Source organism: Xyrauchen texanus, chromosome 33, assembly GCF_025860055.1.
Source record: "Xyrauchen texanus isolate HMW12.3.18 chromosome 33, RBS_HiC_50CHRs, whole genome shotgun sequence".
Classification (NCBI taxonomy): domain Eukaryota; kingdom Metazoa; phylum Chordata; class Actinopteri; order Cypriniformes; family Catostomidae; genus Xyrauchen; species Xyrauchen texanus.
The window spans coordinates 12,688,338-12,708,675 of NC_068308.1; the positions used below are offsets into that span (position 1 = coordinate 12,688,338).

Genomic DNA, 20,338 nt, shown 5'->3' on the forward strand with positions numbered 1-20,338 from the left:
CCAGCTCCAATCCTTGCCTAATCTGTTAGTTATCCAATAACATCCCTTATCTCCTAATTTAATGAGTAATACTCAACTACAGGGTTTTAATTTAAAAGTTATTTTTATTTAGATGTACTGATAATATACAAAATAAGATAATATTATTCTTTAAACGTCTCACCTTTTAAAAGTGCGTCGCAAACGGTTTGTTCTGCTGCATCTCTACGGCGCGGCATGCATGTGTTTGCTGCAACTTCCGGGAACTATTGAGAGGCTCCACGAGCCGCCATTGCTGTAAAAAAAACGTTCCATTGGAGTCAATGGAGTTGTCGCAACTCTCTCTCTATATGGCTCTGATACAGACTAAAAGCAGCAAAACTTTCATTTTGATTTAACGGGGTCTTTAAATCAACTGTGCGTAGTGTCACATCTAATCCGCCAGAGGGCGCTCATGTTCAATGCACGCGTCTTTGCCTCGGCTGGAAAGGACAATGTAGTACATAATATGTGTTGGCACGGCGCGGTCTGAGGGGTCATTAAAACGAAACAACACTCCAGCAATGATTCATAGCTCAGTATTAGAGTATTGACTGAGATGATGTAGACGGCTCCATGCGATTAACTTTACAATGAATGAGCCACAGTGATAAGTTTGTGCTTCGGGAAGCTTAAAGTGAGAACATAATGAGATGGATACGAACGACTCGTGCTGATGAAGAGGAAACAGAACTTTAACAGGATCGCTGTATAAGTATTATTTATTTTATTTGAGCCTGGCATGATCGACAGTGTGTTTATTCGTTTAAATGTCCCGAGGATGACGAGCTCCCTCACACGAAACTCTTCTGATCTGATCACTCTCGGTAAGAAACTTCGTATTTGGGGTTAAAGAAAACTCAAAACCAAGCGATCACCTCTGCATTTCACCTTTTGCTAATTGTACGAACTTTTTCGTAAATTTGGGGAAGTTTACCGCTGGAGAAATGCGTCACTTTTCATATTTTCGTTTTTACTACGGTTGCATTTTTGGTCGTCGCAGGCGCGTGTTATTTGCGCATTTTTCTGAAATCTTTTGTCCAGGTCACTTCAATCCAGCAGTTTTCACTGGCGTCAAATCAAAGAAAACTACGTGTTACACTAAACAAAAGAACCATGGTATTACCACTAACGTGGTTATATAATCATTTTGTAGATATGTGAAGTACCTTAGAGTAAATACCATGATGTATGAATATGCTAATCATTCTAATATCATGGTGCGTGTAAATGTCCCATATTGTAATGATCGAACATGATGTTTCAGAGCAGGGATCAAGCTTTAGATGTATTCTACTGGTGGACATGGTTGCGTGCTGGTTTTGTTTTGTGTTTGGTTGCATTGATGAAGCAGTACTGAGCCTCATTTAGGAGAGTTTGCAGCTGGTGATGAATATGATTTCATGCTGACACTGCAGCCTTCAGGCTCCACATCAGGTATCATTTTAACTCTGAAAATAGAAGACAGGAAATGGCTAACTTTGATGGCTAAGGCTGTTATTAGGGTTGCCAAGGCCTGCTGACAGATGACTGTGTGCCAAAATTAAACTGAACGCATATGCATTCATTGGATTGCACAAGGGGGATTCAAGAAAAGTATTTGAAAATGTTAATGTTGTTCTGTGCTGATGAATAGTTGTTGGGTATGCAGCTGTGATGTAAACCTGCTACACAAAAGAAAATATTAGGCAGAATATTAGTCTCAGTCCCCATTGACTTTCATTGCATCTTTTTTCCAGACAAAGCAAATGGTGGCAGAGTTTTATTTTTGGGTGAACCGTTCTTTTAAAGTTAAAATGAAAATTCTCTCCTCATTTACTCACCTTCATGCCATCCTAGATGTGTATGACTTTCTTTCTTCTGCTGAACACAAACAAAGATTTTTAGAAGAATATTTCAGATCTGTAGGTCCATACAATGCAAGTGAATGGTGGCCAGAACTTTGAAGTGCCAAAAAGCACTTAAAGGCAGCATAAAAGTAATTAATTTGACTCTAGTGTTTAAATCTATATCTTAAGAAGCGATATGATGCGTGTTGGTGAGAACCAAATTTATATTTAATTCCTTTTTTCTATAAATCCTCCTCCCTGCCCAGTAGGTGGCAATATGCCCAAAGAATGTGAATTGCCAAAAACAAAAGAAGAAAGTGAAAGTGGAGATTTATATTAAAAGGGGCTTAAATATTGACCTGTTTCTCACCCACATCTATCATATCGCTTCTGAAGAAATGGATTTAACAACTGGAGTCTTATGGATTACTTTTATTCTACCTTTATGTGCTTTTTGGCACTTCAAAGTTCTGGTCTCATTCACTTGCATTGTATGGACTTACAGAGCTGAAATATTATTCTAAAAATCTTTGTTTTGTGTTCAGCAGCAGAAAAAAAGTCATGCATATCTAGGATGGCATGAAAGTGAGTAAATTATGAGAGGATTTTCATTTTTGAGTGAACTATGTCTTTAAGTGAACGTTTGTTTCATTAATGTATTTTAAGTCTCTAATTTTTATTGACTTAAATTGTAATTTTTTTCCCCCTCATTTCTTATTTTTTAATTAATTTTACACTTTTGTAATTCTTGTTTATTTTTTAATCTTTTTATTTGTTAGTTTATTGTTTTTATGCTTTTTCTCAATGCTTTTATACTCTTCAAAATTGTATACAGTTACAAAATCTTGTGCTGTAGTGTGCATGTTATGTATGCAAATATTATGAATATTTATTGGTATGCATGTGTGGTTTTGTTTACGCAGGGTTCTCTGTGATGCAGTAAAGATGGGCGCTATAGTGGAAAGTCAGGCAGGCGCGACCGGTTGAGCTGGCGTTGAGTAGAGGAAGAATGCACTTATCCAATGTTGGCAACAACAAAATCTGCTTCCTGCTCTCCCTAGCATTCTGCGCCCTGCTGGTGCTCCTTATTCCCTCCTTACAACCTCCGCAGCGGCAGGGGGATTTGCCCCAACCCCGGCCACATGCCAAACCCGCCAGAGTCGGATGGACACATGGCCTCCACAGGAACTCTGTATCAGCTGTACGCCAAGGAAACGATGATGCCAAGGATGATAGTTTCACCCACCCGCTTCCTCTCGGGGGACGACCCCGAGACCTGCAGAGGGTGTTAGAAGGGGCCCCTGCACATGCCAACTCCCCCGGGTCCCGTTCCAAAAACTCTTTGGACTTAAGAGACATTTTTATTGCCATAAAGACAACCAGGAAATACCACAAGTCCAGACTGCAGCTCCTATCCCAGACCTGGGTTTCCAAAGCAAAGGAACAGGTATTGTACAAGTAATTAAAGGGATATTTACATTATGATAGGTGTGGGTAAGAAATACATCAATATTTAAGTCTATTATTACTATAAATCTCCATTTTTTATTTTTGCTACTTTTGTTTTTAGCGATTCACATTCTTCATGCATATCGCCACCCAGTGGGCAGGGAGGAGAATTTAAAGTAAAAAAAGATGTAATTAGTGATCTGTTTCTCACAAAAAGAAAGCCCCATTAAAGTTTCAGAAAGGATCATAATATCGAAAATTTAAAGCGTTCATTGTTGAAAATCTACCCCATGGCCCTAGCTCCAAAACACATTCTTGTTTGCTCACATTTAAACCTGGCTTGTCACAATGGGTCATGAGACATACGGGAACCAATGGCATTTGAAGTCATTATGTCACCCTTGGGCCATCAAATTCAATATGTTCCTCACACAAAGCTATCATAAGTTAAGACTTGAAATATAGCACACTAATCATGTGGACTGCTTTTATGAGGCTTTTTTTGTACTTTTTATCCCTTTTATTAAATCTTTCGGTAAAAAGAAAATTTTACAGATTTCGAACTAAATGAAGGTGACTAAATGTTGACAATTTTCATTTTGAGTGAATTATCCATTTAATACACTTTATGCACCTTTACAACTATCATTTTACAGTGGAAGCCTAAAGGTAGTGACATGTTTTAGAGGTGTTAATATACATGGTCATCAGTGTAAAGAGGAAGTGTGGCAGCTGCTCTCTGGCACTGTGCCTGGTGCTTTTAACAGTGTGGGTGGTGGAAGGGGGGAGGGGGGTCTTGTCTTGGTGGCCCTTGGGCCCCCTGGAAGAGGAAGTTCCTCAGCAACCTGAGACCCATAGACACAAGACGGCGTGTGCTTGCTCTCATCCAAGAGCATTCACTTGACTGCCAAAGATGCCAGGAAAATAGTGCCCCACTTAACCTAGGGTAAAGCATTGCAATACCATTTCTTTTGCTATTGCACACAACATGGCCAAGATGCCCAGGAGGAATTTTCAAGTGCTCTGTCTGTTTTCATTCGTCGCTCAAAAATCTAGATTTTGAAACCAAGTGTTTATAAAACAACTATGGAAGTCCATTTGTGCCACAAAGAAAAATAATTGTGCTTTGGTAAATAAAAATTATGAGAAATAGTCATAATTTTAAGCTAAAATGTCATAATAATGAGATACTGTCATAATTTTGAGATACTAAATCTCATAATTATTTTACATTTATGCATTTGGCAGACACTTTTATCCAAAGCGACTTACAGTGCACTTATTACAGGGACAATCCCCCCGGAGCAACCTGGAGTTAAGTGCCTTGCTCAAGGACACAACAATCTAAATTTTAATCTAAATTTTGACCATCTCAAAATTTGACTTGTATCTCATAATTATGACTTAGCATTTCATAATTCTGACTATCATAAACATTACTTTTTCTCATAATTTTGACTGCATCTCATAATTTTGATTTACCAAAGCATTTTATTTTTGTCAGATATGTGCTTCCATATACAACAGCTCAGTATTTATGACCAGTTCATCATGCCTGTGGAAATATTCTTTCCAAATTGGCAATGTTTAAACTTTAGCTCAAAGTCCACCTCTGGAAATATTTTTAATGAATACAAAGGAACCATCCTTCTCCTTTCAAGTCCCTCTGACTTTTTGAAATGGCAACAATTTAATTTTGAAAAAAGAAATGTGTAGGTGGCATTAGCGACTTCTCAAAGAAAAGTGTGACAACTGTTTCACAAATCATGTGTCCGAAGCCTACTCGGAGAGTGAGTCTGAGCTCCACAACCTCAGGCCTTCAGAATTTCTTCAGAATCCCTCAACAGTGCAAATGAATGAGCAACCAAAGTCAGATTGTCAGATTCATCAGCCAATCAGACACTTCTTGGTGGGTGTGATCTTCAGGATATGTCCTGGTCGAGGCCTTCTAGCTGGCCTTGAGTGACACAATCGCTTTAAATGATGTAACTCAAGAGCGATAGATCAAGCTGTCTAAGGAGTCCACTGTCATCACTGCTGGTATTGCAGTTGAGAAAGAGATCCATATAGATTTAAAAACATGAGATGTTCTGCATAATTTATTAAACTCAAAAGGAGGACTGATTTTCACTTCAAGTAAACTGGTAAGTGCTTTTGCATTGTTATAGCAACATCAGGAGTTTTCTAAGTGTAAATTAGGCTGCTTGAGCATTCAGTGTCGGATCAGGTTTTGAAAAGTAGTGCTGCGTTCCATGTTGACACTCAGGGAGATATACAAAGTAACCGATAAACATTCACTTTATTAAGTAATATCGATAAATGTGTTTGTTTCCACATTACATGATATTAAAGCTTGTTTAACAAACACCTTCAGAAACAGGTGTATAAAACATTAGAATCTCTTTTGATAATCGTACAACTGCAGCACAAATGTTAGCGCTGCAGATTTGTTTATCAGTTGGGTTGCTAGGAGACATCTCTAATAAGAGTCAAACCCCTGCTAAGCTAACGGGACCGTTGCAGTTCCGAAAATCGGGAAATGGAATGCATTTATGATCGGAGATATAAAGTAGGAATATCCCACATCCAACTTGAATGGAACGCAGCATAACCGTGTATCCTGACGAAATGAAATTTATTGCAAGCAACGTTTAAATCGCAAATATTATTAGATATTAGATTTTTCCAGGTATTATAGACCTCCTTGGTAGATTCATATGAAAAATTATGATTTTTGAAAGTGTGTTCGGGAGACGTTCATTTCACAAAACCGTCATGCTGCAGTTAAAATTAGGCTTTCTTGAGCATTAAGTGTTTCAAGTTCTGGCTTTCGTGCATGGACGTGTTTTTAAAATGTCAATTGTTATTACTATTTTGCTGCAACATAATGTATGATGCCCAAAGACATAGGGTGTCTTATTGTGAAACTGTGTTTTCTTAATGGCATTTTTTATTTATTTTAAAGTTGTGTTCAATGGAAAGCTTTTACTAGAAGTCTAATCCTCTTAACATTGACAAAAACAGACTTTCTCAAAGAGGCTTTGTTTGGTTAAGATTTCCAAAAAGAATCTTAAAATGTATCAAGTCTGTATGCAAGCCAATTACCATAAGTTTAGAAAAATGTCAAGGATCCCTTTGTTTTGAATGTTCTAATGTGGCAACAGTAGTGGGACTTATTCAAAGGACCCTAAAGGGTTAGTGAATAGGGCTAGGTAATAGGACGATATAATCAGACATCGATGATATCTGACAAATATCCTGATGCCAATTGCGACAGTCATTGACAAACAATAATCAATAATATCGGAAATGACAAAACCATGGAGCTGGGAAGTCACCAAATATATTAAATGGTAGCCCAATAGTTATCATGCACTTATGTTTTAGATACTAATCAATCAAATTGTAAACATTATGAATTAAAGAGTTTAGTTGTGTCCATTTTCACTGCTGAAATATTCACTGAATAGCATGAAGCATATTCCAGTTATAGCCTCTCTAGAGTCAGACATGACTTTGCTGGCTTGTCTTAGCAAATTGATTAAAAATGTATTCTAAATTTCATTAAGGATATACAGCCTGTCGGCGTAAGAAATTATTATGAAATGTCATTTAAGCGAAAAAATATGAGTGACGAAACATTTCGGTCTGTATGAAAAGTATCCACTGTATAAACTGTACAAAGAAAAGTTTCTTAATTTGCAGGCAATGAAATTAAACTAAGGTTTTCTTTTGAAATAAAATTATGGCATGCCATGGCCCTTTTAAACTACCTTACGATTTGCTTAGGGAAAGCGCAGTTTAAGAAACAAAGATGAAAGTGATTGAATCAAAAAATAATCCAAAAACCTTGAACCTCAAATTGAGTTTGATTTGAATTGTCTTAATGCATTAACAAAACGCAATACGAACACAGTGGAGAACTGGTGTTTTCTATTAGTTTAAAGCACAGATTAAGTGAAGTAAACAAGCTGTTGTAGCTGTTTTATGGAAGTAGAAATGATGTGGGGGTTTTTTAACTTTCCAGAGGTAATGGTTTATTTACAGTTAAAGTCAGAAGTTTACATACACTTAGGTTGAAGTCATTAAAAATTTTTTTTTTTACCACTCCACAGATTTCATATTAGCGAACTATAATTTTGAAAAGTTGTTTAGGACATCTACTTTGTGCATGACATGAGCAATGTTTCCAGCAATTGTTTACAGACAGATTGTTTCACTTTTAATTGGATATATCACTGTTCCAGTGGGTCAGAAGTTTACATATGCCAAGTTAACTGTGCTTGGAAAATTCCAGAAAATTATGTCAAGCCTTTAGACAATTAGCCAGTTAGCTTCTGATTTGCTAATTGGAGTTAAATGTACCTGTGGATGTATTTTAAGGCCTTTCTTCAAACTCAGTGCCTCATTGCTTGACATCATGGGAAAATAAAAATAAATCAGCCAAGACCTCAGGAATAAATTTGTGCAACTCCACAAGTCGGGTTCATCCTTGGGAGCAATTTACAAACACCTCAAGGTACCACGTACATGTGTGAAAACAATAGTACGCAAGTATAAACATCATGGGACCACGCAGCCATCATACCGCTCAGGAAGGAGATGCATTCTGTCTCCAAGAGATGAACGTAGTTTGGTGGGAAAAGTGCAAATCAATCCTAGAACAACAGCAAAGGACCTTGTGAAGATGCTGGAGGAAACAGGTAGACAAGTATCTATATCCACAGTAAACCGAGTACTATATCGACATAACCAGAAAGGCTGCTCAGCCAATGCTCCAAAGCCGGCATAAAAAATCCAGACTACAGTTTGCAATTGCACAAAGATTTACATTTGATAAAAACTGATAAAACAAAAATGTAACTTTTTGGCCATAATATGATATGTTTGTTTGGAGGAAATTTTTATGTTTGGAGGAAAAAGTGTGAGGCTTACAATCCGAAGAACACCATCCCAACCATGGGGGTGTGAAGCATGGGGGTGGCCGCATCATGTTGTGGGGTGCTTTGTTGCTGGAGGGACTGGTGCACAAAATAATGACATCATGAAGGAAAATTATGTGGATATATTGAAGCACGACATCAGCCAGGAAGTTAAAGCTCGTCGCAGATGGGTCTTCCAAGTGGACAATGACTCCAAGCATACCTCCAAAGTTGTGGCAAAATGGCTTAAGAATAACAAAGTCAAGGTATTGGACTTTGTCCTGACCTCAATCCGATAGAAATTTGTGGGCAGACCTGAAAAAGCGTGTGTGGGCAAGGAGACCTAAAAACCTGACTCATTTACACCAGTTCTGTCTGGAGGCATTGGCCACAATTCCAGCAACTTATTGTGAGAAGCTTGTGGAAGGATACCCAAAATGTTTGACCCAAATTAAACTATTTAAAGGCAATTCTACCAAATACTAACAAAGTGTATGTACACTTCTGACCCACTGGGAATGTGATGAATGAAATAAAAGCTGAAATAAATCATTCTCTCTACTATTACATTACACTATGACATTTCACATTATTAAAATGAAGTACTGATCTTATCTGACCTAAGACAGGGAATGTTTTCTACAATTAAATGTCAGGAATTGTGAAAAACTGAGTTTAAATGTATTTAGCTAATGTGTATGCATCCGGAAAGTATTCACAGCGCTTTACTTTTGTCACATTTTGTTATGTTACAGCCTTATTCCAAAATTGATTAAATTCATTATTTTCCTCAAAATTCTACAAACAATACCCCATAATTACAACGTGAAAGAAGTTTATATGAAATCTCTGCAAATTTATAATAAATATTATCATAACGCTACTTCAGCTCTATTTAATTTGTCATAGGCTACATTAGGGGAGTAAGGGAATATAATTCATTTTTATTACAACTTATAAATATTTATATTTTGTATTTATTGTTTTACATGTGTTTAGAGTAGGTCTACTAGGGAATGAAGTAGGGGGCGTTCATCATAAAAGGTTGAGAACCACTGTTTCAGATGCATAGTTGAAACCTGAACTGAATTTCTCCTGAGCATTATTTAGTAACTGCTGTTTACTGTAAACATACAGTTTGAGCCATTCAGGTCCATAAAGATAAGAAAGTAAAAATAAAAAATGCTGTTATCAAAAAGCAAATACATTTTATTGGCCCTTCTTTTAAGGTGTTTAAGAACTGCCGCTCACTGGATGTTTTTTGTTTTGGCACCATTCTGAGTAAACTAATGAGACCGTTGTGTGGGAAAATCCCAGGAGATCAGCAGTTACAGAAATACTCAAACCAGCCCGTCTGGCACCAACAATCATGTCATGGTCAAAATTACTGAGATCAAATTATTTCCCCATTCTGATGGTTGATGTGAATAGTATCTGAAGCTCCTGACCCATATCTTCATGATTTTATGCACTGCACTGCTGCTTCACTATTGGCTGATTAGGTAATCACATGAATAAGTAGGTGTACAGGTCTTTACACCTATTCTGTTGTCTTTTTCACCAAATGCACCATGATATTCCAGTGTTTTTGAGACATGGTTTGTGATAATGCCATATTTTTTACATTTGTTATAGTAAAACTGTGATATTAGTATTTTTTACCTTAGCAATAATGTGGCAGTAGTATGTGGTACAATGATGGTATCAAGATAGTAATACCATGACTTTGAATATTTTCTATGGTAGCCTATATGTCCAAAAAATAACAATGCCATGGTCCTTTTTCGAAAGTGATTAATGGCTTAATATAAATAAAAAGTAAACTGGTTATGGCTAGATCAGACAGCTCCTTCAGTTTATTCTACAAAAGACATTTTGAAATAATTTTTACACTGAAAGCAACGAGACCACTCCCATGACAATTAATAAAGCTGTCTACACTGCAAGTGAATTGTCAGAAACTTAAGCTACAACACAAAATGGCATTTCGATGATCCCAGGGGCGAATTCCCAACGGCATTTTTGCACATGAAGGGTTCTGCTGGAAAGGGGGTGCCAGCCGAAGGGTCGTTTGTTCCAAACAAACGTGAGAAAATGAATCCTTTCTCGAAGGGCCCTTCCACAATACTGATAGTGAAGGGTACACTCATACAGTAATGTAAAGTTCCCTTTAGGGTACCCACTTCAAAGGCTCTGCCCTTCGGAGTAAGTAGGGCATAGGGATAAACATTTTCGGTTAGAATTTGCCTCGATCTGATGTAGCTCGCACTGTTAAGGGCACCTCCGCTTAATTTTCTTCAATTTACTTCTGCGATTTACAAGAAAATCTTACATTGACACATTATTACTGTTTTTGTGAGAAATTAAAAGTTCATCAAAATTTCTGCCTGACCAGAAAGGCACCTTTTATATTTGTGAACGAAAGGGGCTGGCACCCCGCTTTCCCCCTTCTGTGCATGCCACTGACAAGGAGAACATGATGATTTATCATCGAACTGCTATTTTGAAAACAGCCCTTATGAGTGATACTTCAATTTGGTGATCAGATTTATTATATTCACTCACTGGGTGATAAAACAGGCAAATAAACTGGTTTCACTTTACAATAAGGTTCCATTTGTTAACATTAGTTAACATGAACTAACTGTGAACAATACTTGGACAGCGGTTTTTCATATTAATGTTAATATCAACATCTACTTATACATTTTTAAAGTAAAATGTTGTATTTGTTAACAATAGTTAATGCACCATGAACTAACAATGAACAATTGTATTTTTATTAACTAACATCAACTAAGATTAATAAATGCTGTAAAAATATATTGTTTATTGTTAATTCATGATACCTGATTTATTAACTCATGTTAACGAATTGGACCTTATTGTGAAGTGTGACCAATAAATCCAGAGATCTTAATCGAAGGATAAACCCAAGCCATTTCTAAAGACCAAAATTTCACTTGGGCTAGTACCTATCAGAACACATCAGCAACAACATAGCAACACCCTGGTAACCAGCACTGACATCCTAGCATCACTGCAATACTGCACAGGCAATTGCCATTCAAGTGTTCTTCTGAAAATGTAAAAATGTAGTTTTCCCCCTGTTGTTCTGCAATTTTTTTTTATTTCTCTCTGACCCTTTGTTTTTTGCCTGGAATAGTCAAGCTTACAAGACTTTACAGCTTTACTTCTTTGCGATTCTTGGTCACTGCATCTCTGGCTTTCACACTGATCAGATTGTTTTGTGTAAGCACCTTGATCACTGACTGCATTCTCTCTTTCAGACGTTTATCTTCACTGATGGGGAGGATAAGGAGCTCAGGCAGAGAGCAGGTAACACGTGGTACTTTCATATGGATGTTAAAAGCATAGTTCACCCAAAAATGAAAATTCGTCATTTACTCACCCTCATGCCATCCCAGATGTATATGACTGACTTTATTCTGCTGAACACAAACATTTTAGAAGAATATTTCAGCTCTGTAGGTCCATAAAATGCAAGTGAATGGTGACCAAAACTTTGAAGGCCAAAAAAAGCATATAAAGGCAGCTTAAAATTAATCCAAATGACTCCAGTGGTTTAATCCATGTCTTCTGAAGCAATATGATAGATGTGGGTGAGAAACAGATCAATATTTTAATCCTTATTTTACTATAAATCATCACTTTTACTTTCACATTCTACTTTTGTTTTTGGTGATTTGTTTTCTTCGTGCATATCGCCACCTACTGGGCAGGGGGAGAATATATAATAAAAAGTAGTGAAATATTGATCTGTTTCTCACCCACACCTTTCATATCACTTCTGAAGACATTGATTTAACCACTGGAGTCTTATCAATTATTTTATGCTGCCTTTATGCCTTTATCTTTGGACGTTCAAAGTTATGGCCACCATTCACTTGCATTGTATGGACCTACAGAGCTGAAATATTCCTCTAAAATCTTGGCATGAGGGTGAGTAAATGATGAGAGAATTTAAACTTCTTGGTGAACTATCACTTAAATATTAGAACATTTGAAAAATATGAACAACATTCTCCTATTCATGCTTCACTGCATTACGGCATGGACTCTGTTTTCTGAAAAGAGCCTTGCCTGTAATTATGTCAAACTGTTCATCATGAATTCATATTAATCAGAAATTGCTTGGTGATCTGTCATCTTCATGTTTTCTCAAGGGCTCAACATCATCAACACCAACTGCTCCGCGGCTCACACTCGCCAAGCCCTGTGCTGTAAGATGTCTGTAGAATATGACAAGTTCATCGAGTCACAGAAAAAGTTGAGTTCGTATTCAGGCCATGTTTGCCACTTTGCGTCACGTTTTTCACATCACAGAGATCACAACCGGTCATTTAAGTCTTATTATCAGCAAATGTTTCATTATGTTTCAATCATTCTAAACTGGAATCAGCTATTAATGATTATAACTGCTCAAATGTGACCACACATTCTATATTAAAGCGTTAAGTTGCTACAAACAACTTACAGTTGGGAAAAAGTTGTATTGCTTGGTGGATAATTTCTGATAATTATTTATAAGAAATTGAACAGTATTGAACAGTAGTGTCATTTATAATATTGTGCAGAACACACCTTACCCAGGGTAAAATCACTGTAAGGCACAGCCTCTTATGGATCATTGCTTTATTTTACTAGGCGAACCAGATTTGTTTTAAAGGTGCCTTGAAAACATCAGATCTCAAGTCAGTGATCATTTAAAGTAACATGTCTAAAAGATTGTCCCTTTCAAGCTTTTGTGATGTTGCGTTGTAGCTTTACTTTTCTATTTAAAAGTGGACGAGAAGGTGTTTCATTGCTTTCTCTCTTTGCCATGTGCAGGTGGTTCTGTCATGTAGATGATGATAACTACGTGATCCTTCCCAGTTTGCTGGAGTTGCTCTCCTCCTATTCTCATACAAAGGATGTGTATCTTGGCAGACCCAGTCTGGACCACCCCATAGAGGCAGCCGAGAGAGTCAAGAGCGATGGATCGGTGAGCTCATCGTGTCCTTGGATAGGAAAAGAAAGTGTTATCGAGTACAAAACTCCAAGTGATAGGAGTTTGATTTTTTCAGATTATGTTTAGCCAGTTTTGTTGTCTTTTTAATCTGATCAAATCAATTTAGTGTCATGACACCATTGGAACGGTGGGTGAAAATCTTAAGAGCATTGTCCACCAACATTGCAGTCATCTAGTGATAGTATAACAATATGCAAGATGTACAAAATATGCATTGTTCACACAATAATACACAGTTATTTTTGACTATACACATACAGTATACACATACTGCACAGTGTACATTTGTACTTTGTACAGTTTTAATTGAAGTGGCAATTGCAGAATGCTGATTGTAATATTTAGACCAAACCATTGAATCTTGTATATCTTCTGCAGGTGTCGGTGAAGTTCTGGTTTGCCACTGGAGGAGCTGGCTTCTGCATTAGCCGCGGTTTAGCACTCAAAATGAGTCCTTGGGCAAGGTAAAATGAGTCTTTTACACTTAAAGGAATATTTTGGGTTCAATACAAGTGAAGCTCAATTGACTGCAATCGTGGCATAATGTTGATTACCACAAAAAGAAAATGTGACTGTTCTTTTTAGGAAAATATTCAGAAATTAAGGTTGCAGTGAGGCGAATTCTTGGAAGGTTTAAAGACAGAAATGTGAAGCTTATAATTTTATAAAAGCACTTACTTTAATTCTTCTGTTAAAACTCTTTTGTGGTAGCTTAGCTTGTATTGAACCCAAAATATTCCTTTTAACACTTTTTCTCAGGGTTTGTTTTACACAGATTGTGCTTAAAGGAATAGTTCACCCAAAAAAAGAAAGTTCCCTCATCATTAACTCACTCTCATGCCATCCTAGATGTGTATGACTTTTTCTTTTTTTTTTTTCACAAACTAAGATTTTTAGAAGAATATATATATATATAGAATATAACATTTTCTATGAAGTACATTTATAATGCATTGAAAAGGCATTATACTGCATTCATAAAGTCTCATAATACACCTTATAATAAGTTATAACTTCACATAAATAATTATAACTACAGTTATAATACATTATAAGACTTCCCTTATACATACTTATACTTAAAAGTATAATGCATTATAACACAAGCAACATCCAATTTTAACGCTTAAATCTTATAAACGGCAATAACATAAACTTGTAGCATACATTACAAGTCAAACTTATATAATCAAAGTCATTTATAAAATAATTCTCCAAATAAGACAACAGACATTGTAACAGACATTGCTTTTGTCACTTTGCTTAAGTCATATTGTACAGTATATTACAGATATATACTATATCATATATAATAAATTCTGCAGATAAATTTAAATGGTGTTTGTGTTATAATGCATTATACTCAAAGGAATAACTATGAATAGGTAAGTATTATAATTGTGGTTACAATTATTTATGAGCAGTTATAACATGTTATTAGGAGCATTATGAGACATTACTAAAGCATTATAATGCCTTTACAATGCATAATATATATGGGCTTTATAGAAAGTGTTATCGAATATTTCAGCTCTGCAGGTCCATACAATGCAAGTGAATGGCGTCCAGAACTTTGAAGGTCCAAAAATCACATAAAAGCAGCATAAAAACAATCAATTCGACTAGTGGTTAAATCAGTATCTTCAGAAGAGATGTGATAGTTGTGGGCGAGAAACAGATCAATATTTAAGTCCTTTTTTACTATAAACTCCCTGCCCAGTAGGTGGTGATATGCACAAAGTGAATCGCTAAAAACAAAAGAAGGTAAAAGTGGAAATATAAAGTAAAAAAGGACAATAGATTCATTCACTTACATTGTATGGAGCTGCAGAGCTGAAATATTCTTCTAAAAATATTAATGTTTGTTCAGAAGCCCGAAGGCATACACATCTGGAATTGCATGAGGGTGAGTAAATGGTGAGAAATGTTTCATTTTATGTGTAACGTTAATGTAAATGCCATAACCAGTTTTCTTTTATTGGTGGAAGTTCATGCATAGTTTAAGCTAAATCTGTTTCAAACTTTGCATGTAAACACATTTGTTGCCATACTGAAACTTCAGAGTGTGTGCAGTATTGAACTATGTAAGTTTAAACATTAAGATTAAAGCAAACTCAAACTCTTACGTAAAGAGGTTTTTTTTTATTTGCATGTAAAACTCTAAAACTGATTTACTTGCAAATCAGTGAGTTGATATTTATCTGAATTTTGGTGTACAGGTAGTTTTCAGTTTTGCATTTATTTAAAGTCCTCGTGTCTGATTTGTTTATCAGCGTGCATGAATTGCCATTTGAAACAAATTCTTTTTTTCTTTCTATCTCAGTCTTGGAAACTTCATAACAACTGCAGAGAAGATTCGTCTCCCTGACGACTGCACAATCGGTTACATCATCGAGGCTCTTTTGGAGGTTCCTCTGACACACACGGGCCTGTTCCACTCGCACCTAGAAAATCTGCAGAGACTTCCCACAGACAGCATACTCCAACAGGTCAGGGTCCCTAATGAGTGCGCTGACATGCATGATCCCGCAATGATTCTGCTCGGGTCATGTTAACAGCATAATGTTCCTTTATCGAAGAAAGTTTACAGAGAACCTGATTGACACACCTAGATTGTTTGCTTCGCATAAAACACATTTATTGGCATTATGTTCACTTATTCAGTGTCTTATGTGCATACCTGTTTGTTTTGAGAGTGGAGAAAAATGTTCTTATGTTGTTAGTTTTGTTTATTGATTTGCATCTAAACCATTAAATTAGCGTTCAGCATTTTGTTGTGCATGATGTATATGCACAAACTTTTCAAATACCTGATTTTACTCAAATGTGATGTAGAATAGAACCGCTCCAGGTTTGTATTGAACAGTTTCAACCAGCCTAAGATGGTTTGCTTGTCTTTACTGGTCTCCCAACCTGGGAACTTTTCAGCTGGTCAGGCTGGAATACCATTGTAAACCAGGTAGGACCAGAAAACCAGTTTAGGCTGGTTTAAATAGTTGTTTCCTGCTGGGTACACTTAACTTCATTGTTTGAGCAGTGATCTTTAGGAGAAATTAACATTGATCCCAGATTTTTTTTCCCACCCACCTGTTTTGTCCCCTCTATATGTAATACCTGCCTACTCCAACCCCATGATTCCTGTAATGTTTGAGATCTATCAAAGCAGCTCAGTCTCCGCTAACTCTTGCTATTCCCAATCATCTGCCCTCCTTACGCCTAACAGCTTTTGAATCTAGAGTTTTTGTCTCCATAGGTGACCCTCAGTTATGGTGGATTCGAGAACAGGAGGAATGTTGTCAGTGTTGGGGGAGCTTTCTCATTGACTGAAGACCCTTCACGGTACACACACGCACGCATACAGACAAATACTATATAAACAAATAAAAAAATTACGCTTTGGTAAATCATAATTATGAGCTCAAAAGTCATCATTATGAGATACTAAATCATAATGAGTTACTAAGTCATAACTTTGAGGTACTAAATTATAATTATGAGATTTCTTTGAATCCCATAATTCTGATTTAGTATCTGTATATAAGTACAATTTTTATCTCAAAATTATGATTTATCAAAGCATGATTTGTTTTTTGAAATGTATTATTACTTGTATTATTTGGCGGATATATGTACACATGCTATAAAGTCAGTGGACATGCTGTAATTACAAGTTGGGCAAAATCTTTCAGTAGGCTTTTTAATAATAGGATCATATGGCCAGATTCAAGCTTTATTGCAAGAAACTTTAGTGTACATTTTCCAATATTTATTAGAAACTATACTGTACATAAAGGTATAAAGCAAACAAACATTCATTTTAATTTAACAGAAGCTTGCACATATCTCTCCTAACACCTGGCTCACTGCATCACTGCAATTGAAGTGTACTGTATATTCTCTGCACAGTAAATGTGTATACTGTCTGGGACATGCATCATGCATAATAAGCATGCACTGGTCCACACAATCGGTTTTTGTGCTAGGATGTGCAGTCAGGTCGAGCGTGTACCTCCTGGAAATGTATATACACAGATGAGCCAAAACATTATGACCATTTACAGGTGAAGCGAATAACATTGATCATCTCCTAACAAGGCCCCATGTCAAGGTCTGGGTAGATTAGTTAAGAGGGAAAAACATTAGTGAATTTCAGGAAGCAGAAAAAATGGATACTACATTTATACGCAATTTCATATTTAGTTAAACAGTCAACTATTAATCGCAGAAAGTAATGCATTACATTTCCCACCTGTATTATATACACAATTTTAGTGCCACCTTTGGCATAACCTGCTTTTTCTACAGTTAAGTGCTGGTTTTCATCAGTAACCATTGTCTCTTTAGGTTTAAAACGGTCCACTGCCTTCTCTACCCAAATACTGAGTGGTGTCCACGCAAGACTCATCACTGACTGGGATACAAATGTCTCTCATTTTGCCATAAAACTCTTTGAAGATGATGCTCTGAATAACTGAAGTGGATGTCTGTGTGGAAGGGCAGTTAACCACATGTTTTTTTTGTTCACATGAACGGACTCTAGCTGTGGTTCAACTGGTTAATAATGTTTTGTTTGGTACTTTGTACATTTACATGGTAAAACAGGGTGACTAATTTATTTTAAAGTTGTTTTTTTTCCTGAAATATTTGTTTTTGAAAAGTGAGCATTGCCAAGAGTTCCTGTTGTAAGAGGGTTTTGAAAGGAGTATGTTCTCTCAGATTTATTGGGGGATTTTTCATTTAAATGATGCAAGCTGCATTTTTGTGGTTTTGACATCATCTTTATGGATTCATCTTTTTTCTAGGGTCGTAAATATGCCCACTTCTTGCGTGCAAGATGATCTCATCAATGTCTCTAAGGAAGAGCAACAGTATTGATATAGTTTTATAGTATTTAGTTTTGAAGATTTATGCAACCCAGTTCAGCCGTTGCCAATGCCGTTTCAGCTTGTGTTCGGGTTATCTGTATTGGTCCATCTCTGTTGTTTGTGAAAAAGACAATATGTACTCGGTACATTTTTTGGCATGCAGACAAACGCATTTGCCTGGAGTCGAGGAGAATGCCCTTTAAATAATACAGACCAAAAAACAATACTTTTTAAAAAATTATTCTTCAGTGCTAATTTATCTATCATTTCGGTTATGTATTTGTTTATTTTTTTGAGTAACAGTATTTTTCAAATGCTTTCATTAAAACACCAGCGAGTGTGCTGAGAAGAAAACATGACCTTTTACAGTCTTTTTTAAGTGCTGTCCAAATGTTTCCTCTGAATTTTGCACAAACATGTTCCTCACTGCAGGCCATTGGTTTGCATAAACCTACCAAAGCTACACTTTGGTTTTACTTTCCTTAAAAGTGTCAAATGTTTTGTTCACCTGAAAGATTTCTTTTGCAACATCTCTTAACACTACCACATGTTTTTGGAGTTAATTGTTTATCGATGTGTTTGCACTTGTGTGTGTGTTTTTTTTTTGTTTTTTTTTTTTTTTTTATCTGATAAAATTGATAATGTTGCAAAGTGTGGATTCCATTTTAATAAACATATTTATTATGCATGTACAGCGATTGCATGATTCATTATTTAAAACTACCCAGTGTCGCTGGAATTAAACTGCCCAGTGTTCATTGGCAATTTAGTGACATAATTTTTCCAGATGTTTTTTCATTACTTTCAATATTTGTAAATAGGGTTGCACCGACTTGAGAATTTTTGGCAAATCAGATGCCAATTTTTACAAAAACCTATAGGCTGAGAACAATAATGGTACTGATTTTTTGCCACTTATTTTGTCGTCAGATAACTGTTTTACTAATGAAAGCTTAAAAATGTTGAGGTACAAAGGCTTATAATAATTGTTCTTACAATTAATAATTTCCAAAATATCTAATTTCTAACCTAAAACAATTCTGATATCTCAAGTCAAGGTCTGCTGATTTCAAAGCGTTTTGAAAGGTTTCCCTCATCATGTAGCCTATAAGACAGACACCCTTGCTATTAATGACACCTGGCCGTTAAGTGAACTGCAGCCAGCAACCTGTTGCTCATGCTCACACTCGTGCACACACTCCACAGGGATGTGAGCGAGCATCGACCAAAACAATGACGCAACGTACAAAGTGACTGAACACGATTCACAGACATCATGCTGACAGATGAGGTAGCATAATTACAATTTCACAGTTATGATTGTTTTACAACAAACATTTAGACTAAAATAAAACTACTTATCAGCTAATATAGCATACTGATACAAACAGCTATATACTATCGAACTATACCAGACAGTTTACTGTTGCACTGTTACATTACAATATTGTATGTTTTGTATGTCATATGTTGTACTACGAATAAGCTAGCAGCATATTTGCCTAAATGTATTCTGTATATCTGACTTTTAGTATAAAGAGAAGATCGTTGAATTATTTGAAAGTTACGAAGCATGGTAGCTTGCAATTCGTCAGCGTTAGCAGGCAAGGTTAAGTTAGCTAAAATTACACAGATCAATCCTTATGGCACTATATCTCACATGCTTTGCAGTTATGTAAGTTTACCTGTCCAATAAGAAGAATGCAATTCAGGGTCTGTTTTGATCCCCAAAACCAAACAAAGGTCCCTCCAGGAATCAAATGCCTTGCCGATGTTCACTCTAGTTTTCGCTCGACCACAATCACGTTCCTGCTTAGCCAGATGGGATTCTGTAGATACATTTATTATTATTTTTTTGGCTTACTCTTTGAGTTTGTGTTGGAGTCTGTGTTATGCTGGATTCCATCTCTAAGATAGCGTTACCTAGTGTTGCACTTTGTTGCAGCTGTTGAATAGCGGAATAGAAGCTATTACTGTCTGAGGCAAGGCTCTCTGGAGCACGCATAAATGTCACATCTTTTAGATTTTCCCAGCAAAAGGGACCCACTCCCTTCACATCAAAATCAGTTTACAGGCTTTAATAGCCAACCTAGGAAGTCCGGGAAGGGCTCGTTTTTTTAATTGCGTTACATGCCGATCACACATTGGCAAAAACCGGCAAATATTACATGAAAATTATTACATATTGCACCTTTAAGAAGACTTTCATTAATCCAGGTTTTT

At 36.4% G+C, this 20,338-nt stretch overlaps 1 protein-coding gene across 1 annotated transcript; it reads left to right on the forward strand.

Moving 5' to 3' along the window:
* Positions 1 to 492: 492 nt before the first annotated feature.
* Positions 493 to 18,771, forward strand: rfng (RFNG O-fucosylpeptide 3-beta-N-acetylglucosaminyltransferase). Its single transcript, XM_052102867.1, has 9 exons — positions 493 to 845; positions 2,771 to 3,294; positions 11,509 to 11,557; positions 12,406 to 12,508; positions 13,070 to 13,223; positions 13,629 to 13,714; positions 15,574 to 15,739; positions 16,504 to 16,589; positions 17,595 to 18,771. Exons 2-9 carry the CDS (start codon positions 2,857 to 2,859, stop codon positions 17,659 to 17,661), a joined length of 1,149 nt encoding a protein of 382 aa, XP_051958827.1. The 5' UTR covers positions 493 to 845; positions 2,771 to 2,856; the 3' UTR covers positions 17,662 to 18,771.
* Positions 18,772 to 20,338: the final 1,567 nt, after the last annotated feature.

Bases quoted from the DNA above. Each gene is read 5' to 3' on its own strand.
- rfng (XM_052102867.1), top strand. From the start codon at position 2,857: ATGCACTTATCCAATGTTGGCAACAACAAAATCTGCTTCCTGCTCTCC. The intron at 3,295-11,508 runs GTATTGTACAAG...TCTCTCTTTCAG, and splicing joins TTTCCAAAGCAAAGGAACAG to ACGTTTATCTTCACTGATGG. The intron at 11,558-12,405 runs GTAACACGTGGT...TGTTTTCTCAAG, and splicing joins GGAGCTCAGGCAGAGAGCAG to GGCTCAACATCATCAACACC.